General features: G+C 39.8%; 1 protein-coding gene across 2 annotated transcripts in view; it reads right to left on the bottom strand.

Annotated features, from left to right (window-relative positions):
- Positions 1–10,322, bottom strand: part of Supt3h (SPT3 homolog, SAGA and STAGA complex component) — a 459,651-nt gene that overhangs the window by 82,914 nt on the left and 366,415 nt on the right. The window contains exons 8-10 of one of the 2 annotated variants that reach the window (XM_008829029.3): positions 5,721–5,833; positions 5,289–5,396; positions 421–588 (exon numbers count right to left, since the gene is read on the bottom strand). In XM_008829029.3, coding sequence (XP_008827251.1) covers positions 421–588; positions 5,289–5,396; positions 5,721–5,833 — 389 coding nt within the window. The remainder of the gene's footprint in view (positions 1–420; positions 589–5,288; positions 5,397–5,720; positions 5,834–10,322) is intronic. The other variant, XM_029561584.1, reaches the window with a different exon arrangement.

Here is a 10,322-nt window from a genome sequence, read left to right as displayed (position 1 = left end):
TTTTGTCTTTTTGAAGCAGGGTCTCCCTGTAGCCCCAGCTGTCCTGGAACTCACTATGTAGACCAGGCTGGCCTTGAACTCACAGAGATCCGCCTGCCTCTGCCTCCCAAGTGCTGGGACTACAGGCGTGTGCCACCACGTCTGGCCATCCAATAATTTTTAGCTTCTGTTTTTATAATAGAAAAAATAAATCAATGTCTTGCTTTATGCACACGAAGTTGCTTTAAAAGTCTGACTAGAAATCACTGAATGTGGGTGTCTATAAACTGTTTGCTTCTAAAACGTTGAGCTATGAGAAAAAAAGGATGTTTTCCTCTTTCAGTGTCCCTGTGGTGCTGCTTTTCTTTCTCTACACACACACACACACACACACACACACACACACACACACACACACATACACACACACCAACCACTGACCTTTTTTCTTTTCCTCTGCTTGGTTTTAGCTGAGTCTTGTCCAGTACTCCCATTCCCTAGGGATCCTGACGTAGCTTTCCCTGAATGCTGCAATCCAGATGATGGAGCTGTTGGTGTAGGAGGAGGTGTGTTCTCAGGGGAGTCTGGGCAGGACTTCATACAGGACCCCTGCCCGAAGAGACAGGGCTTTGGAATAAATTTATCTTCTAGCAACGGGAGATTTTCTTTACTGTCTCATGTGTTTAATGCTATTTACAGATTACAAATTTATTATCCACTCTATAGAAAGGATGCCCCCAGATTACAAATTTATTATCCACTCTATAGAAAGGATGCTCCCAGTCTTTCTCCCTAAAGTTCTAAGCAGGTCAATTTTTAACCTTGTTATTCAGACAAAATCAGAATTCTTCCCCTATCACTTTTAAAACTGTTAATTTTGTTAGATACCAATACTTCTTTTTTCTAAAAATACTTTATTTTTATTTTATATGTATGGGTGCATTCCCTGCATATATGTAAATGTACCTGTGTTGTGCAATGCCCATGGAGTTCAGAAGTGGATGCGGATCCCCTGTAACTGGAGTTACAGCTGGCTAGTCACCATGTGGGTGCTAGGAGTTTAACCTGGGTCCTCTGTAAGAGCAGTTAGTGCTCTTAACTGCTGAGCCATCTTTCCAGCCCAGATACCAATATTTCTAGACAAACTTTTCTGCTAGTATTTCAAATTTACATGTTTCAAAAGGAACCTCTAATCTCATCTGAAACTGGATTCTTTTCAGATACTACCTGTGTCAGGGGCTACCAATACTTCCTCTGCAACCCAAGAATCAATGTGTTAGGATCACTGTGGATTCTTCCAGTCCTTTCCACACCCAGTGTCTTCCCTTCCTCCCTCCCTTCTCTGCTCTCACCTATTTTCTTCTTTACCCATAGCTGCAAGTCTGTTTTTTGATGTCAAACTACCTCAGATATTTGGAGAATTCTATTTCAGCATCTTCTCTTCCGTGGTCAAGTGTATGTATGCTGCCTCTGAGGCCTGAACTTTCTCCTCCTTCTGACCAGTCCTCATTCCTTCCAGACTTGGATTTCTCTCTGAAATCTTTGATTCTAACTAGAGAGTTTAACTTCTTTCCACAGACGTGTTTTTTAAGTTCCTTCACATGCCTCATCCATATTATTTTCTTTCATATATGCCCCATTGAGTGAATGTCCATTCTATAGGATATGCTTAAAAACAGAACAAAAAATTGTCTTGTTATATTATATATTGGCTTCTAAGAAATGTATAGGCAAGTAAAGGCCTCTAAGTCTTCCTGTGTGGCCTTATTATCTCCATTTTCTTCACCGTATCGCCCGTACTAGCCACATTATCTATGAGCCGACAATTCTGTATAATGTAATAAAAGAAATTATGCTAGACTTTGCAGACCACCTTGCTGAAATTCAGACATTGGTTTTGATAGCATTTCTTCCATCTGTTCAGAAACACTATCAAACAGAGGGAATGAAACTAATTGTGTTGAGTGGTCTCTGCCCAAAATGCTTGGGATGAGACTTGTCTCAAATTAAAACAAAAAAAATTACTATTTTATGTGTATGAGTGTTTGCCTGCATGTATATATGTACACCATGTGTATGCCTGGTACACATGGAGGCCAGAAAAGGGTGTTGGACCCCCTGGAAATGGAGTTATAGATGGTTGTGAGTTGCCATGTGAGAGCTGGGAAGTGATTAGTCATCTGAAAGAGCAGCAGTTGGCTAAGTTATCTTCCCAGCCCCAGATGTAATATTTAAAAAAAATTACTTTGGAGTATTTGTATAGCTCTCAGGGATCATGACAACATGTATGTGATCCATATTTTGAAAAAAATCTAGAGAACATGACTATTAACATTAATATTATATTTGCTGATCCAGTGGAAGGAACCCAATCAGTTCCTCAAGCATGATGCCCCTTTGGAAACAATGACCTGAGTATCAACTCAGAGGCCTTGGGTTTCTAAGTACAATACACTGAATATGACATCGACACTGGGATCTTCGGTTTATTTATTTTTTTCATATTTTATTATGTGTATTTTATGTGTATGTATGTATTGCCTGCATGTAGGTAAGTGCACCCATGTCGTGAAATGCCCACGGAGGACAGAAGAGGCTGTTGGATCCCCTGGAACTGGAGTTATGGACAGTTGTTAGCTGCCACGTGGGATTTGAACCTGGGTCTTCTTCAAGAACAGCCAGTGTTCTTAATCGCTAAGATCTTCTTTTTTAAAAAAAATTTTATTTTTATTTATGTGTGTGTGTATTGCCTGCTTGTATGTAAGTGCACCTGTGATATTGGGATCTCCTTAAAACACCCTTTTGAACTGATCACTCTTCAGCCAACAGTCCCTCAACTAGTCCTTAATAACTAAGCAGTCTGCAACCCTACATCGTTCTGGACCTTTAAAAATAATAGACCTTCCTGCTAGCTCTTGTCAATGAACCCCAAGCTTCACCAGTTGTTCCTTCCCCTTCTCTGTACAGCTGTACTTATGCTACCTCTGAGGTCTGTGCTTTCTCCTCCCTCCACCTTCTGACCAGTCTTCATTCCTTCCAGACTCAGATTTCTCTCTGAAGTCTGACTTAACTAGTTTACATGCATGCACACATGTGAATTTATTTTAATCTCTCTAGGTCATTCATTTGGAAATTAATAGATGCTAACTTGAATTCTGCGCTTGTTCATGAACTTCTTTGTTTTACAAATCATCCTGTCTCCCTGAACACAGCTCCTATCATTCTCCAGATGCTCCTCTGGACAGCGTTTGGCATAGTCCTTGATGGTGGCTGCTGATTTGCAATGTTGATGAGTAAGAATTCTGCTTTAGAGTGCATTATCTTTGTGTTTTGTCAGGTAATAAAGGGCAGGCAGGAAACAGTCTTATGAATGTCTACTTTGACTACCAGTCACAGGCGGGGAAAGGTGGATGCCAGGCCAGGAAAGAGCTTGAGGCTTATACTGACAGTCTGTCAGGATGCTCTGACACTCATCCTCCCACCTCCCAGAGAGCCCAGGAAACCCAGTACACACAGGACATTTTTCTCAACTGCTGTGTAGCTGGGAAAAGCAGCTGTGGTTGCTGAGCTGTTGCCCAGGGCGGCTTGGCCACCCTGGAGAACCAAGAAAGCGGGAAGGGGGTGTTGGGGGGATGTTTTCTGAGTCTTGCAAGCAATCACTTGAATGCTAAAGGAAAACTAGGTTGTTATGTTCACAGCAAATTTCCTCAATTAGAAACGTTACAACAAATTTGTCTGATGTTAATGGAAAGCATACTTATGCACATATTCATAAAGTGAACATGCATCAAAGGCATTGTTAAGAGTGTTCTTTGACATCATAATTGGGGTTTGTAACATAAAGAAAAGAAACAGTGTTTAATCAACTAAGTAAGCCTTAGAAAGTTTTAAAGTACAGTCACTGACGGTGACGTATGACCTTTTAATGGGCACAGTCATTTCCTAACACAGTACTAGCCACTATACGATCACAGAGAGCCATGTGTCCATCGAGGGGCATGAAATATTTCAATCCCTACTTGGGTTGCAAGCCAATCTGATTCTCCAAGGTTGATGAAAAGATGTAAAGCTGACTCTTAGCTTGCTAATAAGCTGTCATATGGGCATATATCTCAGCACAGGTGCCAAGTACTATAGAAAAGAATACTTAAACCTGGGGTCCATGGGGTTCACATGTCCCTTAGAGCCACAGAATGGCTTCAGAGGGTGTTTGAACCACCTAAGTCTATACTCAAAAAAATTAAGTGTGTATGGCAAAGGGATCTACAGTTTTCCTCAGACTCTCAAAGAGGTCTATGGCCTAAAACAAATCACAATTATATCTTGGAAACTATGTACGCTACCATCCTCATTTACAGATAGTAACAGGAAACAGATATTTGCCACTAAGGTCTAGATATAAAACTGGGCTTGGCCATTTTCAGGTTATACATTTTGCCCAACTTGATCCAAACTCACTTTATAATTATACATGCAGATGTTAACCTATTTTTTTCTGTCTTCTCTATGGTTATTAGATTGAATTATATGAAACTGCTGTTTCTGTTATTAAGAAAGGCAAATACTGGCAGATGTATTCGACATGTTCTGTTCCATTTATGGTTTTCAAGCACATGGTGCCTATATGGAGTATTTTGGACACCAAAAATGGTGCACAGTTATGCAAAGGTTTGCAAGTGGTAAGACTCCGTAGTCCCCACAGCTCCAAAACATTAACCAGATCAAAAAGCAACAGGATTTTTCACATGATGGTGCCAATCTTCAAACTAAAGGTAAATAAATCAAAAAGTAAAATGAAAATCTAACAATAAATGGTAGGGAAAATTATCAATAAATGAAAGGAACTAGCATTAATACCCCCCCACCCCTGTGTGTGTGTGTGTGTGTGTGTGTGTGTGTGTGTGTGGTGTGTATCTGTCCTCTTGCCATGCTAGGCAAGTATTGTACCAATGAACTACAGTCCTAGACCAACTCTCCAATCATTTCAGGAACAAAAATAGCTTTACCATCAACAACTTTTCATGTCTTATGAAAATGAGAAATGTTCTGCAATACCTGTCTTTCATTGAAGGGCTAGAAAGAATGAAGGCAAAGAAAGGGTGAAAAACAGTCAACATATTAAGTGGATCATCAGGGCTTGGCATACAGTAAGAACTTAGCAAATATCTGCTTCGATGGCAAATGTATTAAGTCTCTTTGAGTGAAGCCTATACATTCATACATAATTTTCTCCAAAGAAGTACTAATGTAAATACCAGACGTGTAACAAAATTCACAGATGTGTTTGAGTCAGATTTTCTGATACTCACCTCAGCAGAATTGTGATATTGGATGAAGGTGGCAGAAATGGCGTGGCTAAAGGGGTCCCCTGCCTTGCTTACCATGTCTTGCCTCACAAGAAGAGCCAGATCCACTAACTGAAGAAAAGAGTAATGAAGACAGTCACATAGCTGGGGATAAGCATTCATGCACTGAAGTGATGATTGTATGAGCAGTACATTGGAATGTTATTGGTATTCCAAATACTGTCTGCCTAGAGAAATCGGTATTGTGGTCATGGACACAGCCTTTCATTGACTGGTAAGTGAAGCTACCCAAAAATACAAATGACATATTTTGATTTCTAAGGGAGTGGTTCTCAACCTTTATTTCATTTATCACTAGGGGGCATAGAGTGAGGGAGGAGAAATCAGGCCAAGAGACACTTTGGCCAGCTTGATGAGACACTTTAGAATTCTTACCTGTGCCACAGTTTCGTATGCTAAATATGCTAAAATTTCCATAGCCACAACATTGGGTTTTATCTCCATGCTGTTGCAGTCCAGCCAGTCTCGAAATTTGGAAGCTTTTTTGGCTATTATAAGAAAGAAAGTGGAGAATTTTAATTTTTAATGTGCTTTAACCTGAAGGTTATTGTCGGAAAAGGGAAAACATCTCTTTAGAAAAACACATAGGAGAAATAATGCCTCTACAAAGCAATATTTGCAAGCTTTTAAGTGTCTAGATTTTCTAGTTTGGAGACATCCGAGTTTGCACTCTTCAATGGCTGCTTTCCACGAGTCCAGCATGCATCTGAGCCCTCTGTGTGTTCTCTGTGGTAGGTGAATGCCACATCACACCATTCTACCTGCGGAGCTGTCACACTGCCTCAGTGGCAGCCACCTACCAGAGTTTACGCTGCAATCAGATCAGAGTTGCTTGCTTAATGAAACTTTATTCTTGTGGAAAGAAAATCCTAGAGGAACAAAGCTACGAGGGAAAAAGGAATACAGAGAAACTGCATTTGTAATACTTCTCAAATGTGCCTACCTGTGAATGCAGGCTCAAAATTGTGAAATTAGAATGAAATAAACCGTTGCTGGCCTCAGGTAACCTATAGTTATATTTTTGCTGATTTTGGAGATGTCTGAATTCCTAGGCCCGACTTTCAAGACTAGACGCCTGGCCTTGGGTCTCATCGTCCCAGCGTCCTGCCTGCTCTTTCTTCTGTGAGATGGTGTTCTGTCACTCTTCAGGCACATGCAGCCAAACCTTCCAGGCCAAAGCTGCACTCTTCTATTTAGGCCTTCTACTGAACTAATCGCCTGTCTTTATTTATGCATGTAATTTTTCAAACCGCAGTGTAATTTCTTTGTTGGCAAAGAATATGTCTCAAGTCTCTGCATACCTAACAGTACCATGAGGGTATGGAACTAAACAGAACACAGAACCTTCAATGACATACTGCAATCTGCAGCAGTACTAAGCAGAGTCCAATTTGATATAGGGCCTTGCTTAGACATTGCTAATTTAACGAGCGATACAGAGCTTAAAAGATTTATTGTAAAGATTTTGTGAAATCTGTGAGATAACCTTTCAAAATCACTGATTTTTTTTTGTTTGAGTTAGTCTGGGCTCACAGGTCTATAAAATCCTTAACAGCAACTCAGAGCATGATGTTTTTTTCTTTCTCGATAGGAGCCTCATGAATCCCACACACAGAACTTTCTTCTAACTAATCACAGAGGAAGTGAAGTCCTGATTGAAGCATACAGGTCCACAGCTGTCAAATGTAGTGAAGTCCTGATTGAAGCACACAGGTCCACAGCTGTCAAATGTGGCAGAATTCATGAGAGCCCCTCAAGGCTATCTCTCAAAAGCAACCAATCTTCAAGTTCTTTGACATGCAACATTCCATCTAACTAGTAAGCTGGAATGACTCACAAACACTTGTTTAACATCTGTGGAATACTTCTGAAGTTAAGAGTTAAGAGGCAGCAATTTGGCAAGATCAATAAGATGTAACTTATTCCCTTCTCCCTCTGACAGATCATTAGTAACAGAGAAACAGATAGTGACTACTCTAAGCAATTTATTTTAAAGGTAAGAAAAAGGATTATTAGTTTTTAGCCACATCTACAAACGTAAAAGAATTAGTGTCTTTGCTAAATTATAAGCACTAAAAATGTAGGGACAAGGACTATGTATCCACTGTATCCTCAGAAAATAATGCCTGATGGTAACAGACTCAAGAACTATTTTTAACAAATGATAAATAAAAATATATTTCTCTAGTAAGATGCTGCAGTCCCATCTCCTCATGATTTTGTAAACATCTAGATCTCTCTATCTCTACCTATCGGGTGCGTGTGTGTGTGTGTGTGTGTGTGTGTGTGTGTGTGAGTGTGAAGTGTGGCACATTCCACATGTGGAGGTCAGAGGACAACTTAGAAGGGTCTGTTCTCTCCATGGCCCAATATTTTTGTCTGCATTAGAAAAGATGCACAGGGGTTCTGTTAAGTGATTTGAGATTACTGTAGTGCCATAAGCTCTGAGCTAATTCCTACCTTGTTACCTAAAAAAGGCTTGCTTCCTGGCAGTGCTAGTTACAGCAATGGGCACAGACTCCTTAGTTAAGAGTTTTCATCAGGAGCTAAGGGGCCTCTGAACCCACAAGTTCCATTCCCTTCATCCTTTTTTCCAGTGTGTCAGGAGGAAGTCTTCTGGAATTTGACTAACATTTCTAATAGAATCCTGAACAATGGCCAACTATCTCTGATAGTTCTCAGTGCTATGATGCACTCAAATTTACGTAATAATTTTATACAGAAATGTAAAGGTTTAGTTAATCTCATGATTTAGTTTATCTTTTCAATGATGACTAGCAAAATCTAAGTTTTTGATAAAACTTCATTGTTCTCCTGGACTTCTACCCCATCTTTCCCACCACTCTTCTACATATTCTTTCTCTACTGTTCTTTGACTTTCATTCCACTCTGATATTCTTCTGCAACCTCAATCTCTTCGAAATTAGTCTCATTTGCGTGAACTGTAGAGTGCCTTCCTCGGATGGCATGCCTTCCCAGAACACCCAGTAGATTCCTTGTTCACTTCCTTTGGGGCCTACTTGCTAGGCAGCTGCAGTTTGCCAGGCTGCTCCAATCGCAACAGCGGGGTCTTCATTGTCTTAGCTTCTCCCATAGGAAAAATGCAGGACATCAAGCAAATGCAGAGCACTTTCTACCAGCAGCAGAGGTGGGGACCATGGAATCACATTCCAATGAATACCTTTCAGCCCACAATTCCCTATCCAAGTGAACAACTATTTAATTATGGAGGCAAAGTAAAACAATTTGAGACAAAAATGAGAGCTTTGAGTATCCACAGAGCCTCTAGAGGCTGAGGAGGAATGCTTAAGTATTTATCAATTTTAAAAAAATATTAAAAATTGAAGATAGAAATTCCAGTACAAACAGAATACAGGCTATGTAACACTGTAGAAGAAAAACGGAATTTAAAAAACAAGGAATCAATAGAACATAGAAAAAGCTAATTTAAAAACAAGCACGGATTTAAAATAAAGAGAAAGCCTACACAGGACTAAGGAGATATCTCAGTTGGCAAAGCACTTGCCTTGCAAGCCAGAGGCCTTGACACTAACCCCCAGGTTGCAAGTAAAAATAAGTTGGGTGTGATGGGAGGTGGAGACAGGTAGATCCCTGGGGCTTGTCAGAAGGCTTAGCCTTGGTGAGTTCTAGGCCAATGAGAGCCCTTGTCTCAAAAAGGAAAGAAAGAAAAGTAGACAGCAACTTGGGAACAACACCCAAGTTGTCTACTGGCTTCCACTCTTAAAAAGCACCCACACATACCCAGCCCCATCTCCTCAACATATAAACCAAAATGTATCAGTAATTAAATAGATGCAAACTGAACACTTCAATTAAGATACAAAGACTGTATGACTGACTTAAAAGAAAATCTAGGGCTGGAGATATCATTCAGAGGGCTTGTCTGGCCTGCAGGAAACCCTGGGTTCCAGTCCTATCACTGTGTACACTGGGCGTGTTGGCTCATGCCTATAATCCTAGCTCTGGGGCAGGCTGGATCAGAAGTTCAAGGTCATCCTTGGCTGCCCTGAGAGTTTGAGGCCAACTTGAGATACATGAAGTTATATCTGACAAAACAAAACAGAATGTCAAAATAAAGGGGGAAAATCTAGATTTATTTATTAAAACAAGATGTAATTGGCTAAAGGGTTGGAAAATGATTCACCAGATAAGCTATAATTAAGGAAAACTTAGTGAATTGATGTTAATATCAGATTAAGAAAGACTTTAAGAAGAACGCCTATCTGATTTATATAAATAAAAAACAAATGACCAATGATCAGTGCCCGGACACCACAGTTTAACCTGTGTGCATAAGCACTGGTGACCCCAGGGACCACCATGAACTGACACTTATGGCAGGGTCACAGTTCTGATGTCCTTGTCATTCATTGGATCAGGTAGACTTACAAGCACCTAACACCCTGGCCAGTGTGGACTGGTTTCTGAATCTACTGACTCCCTTGGACTGTGCATTCTCAGCCTTGGTGTTTCTGTTATAAAACACTCATCCACCCACACTTCATAGTGAAGCCCCCATGGGTACCATATGAGCAACTTTTTTTTTTAGCATTTTTATTGAATTTTTGTGATTTCCAGACACTATTTTTAATCTCTTCTCTTTACAGAAAAGAAAATGAAATATAATACACTGTCCAGTGTATAATTTTAATAGAAGAAATATTAATTTTCTACTATATTTATTGTGTTAAAAACAAAAAGTGAAGCAACTCAATCTAATTTTCAAATGAAAGGCGTATTAGAAGATACAGGCTATTTGTTTTAGTAATGGCACTTCTATTTCTTCCAGTGAATTAAGTTTTAAAATATGATTTAAAAAATAGTCCAGTTGCACTAAATGCTACTTTATAAGCTAGAGATTTATACTTATAAAATATTTGAATGCCATTTTTAAACCTAAAAATTATAATACAAAACCCTCTCATTTGCTGAAATTGCCACGATCTGAATCGTCAC

Source organism: Nannospalax galili, unplaced genomic scaffold, assembly GCF_000622305.1.
Source record: "Nannospalax galili isolate Female #2095 unplaced genomic scaffold, S.galili_v1.0 scaffold653, whole genome shotgun sequence".
NCBI lineage: Eukaryota > Metazoa > Chordata > Mammalia > Rodentia > Spalacidae > Nannospalax > Nannospalax galili.
The sequence above is the reverse complement of the archived record's forward strand: the minus strand, read 5'-3'. Positions and strand labels throughout refer to the sequence as shown.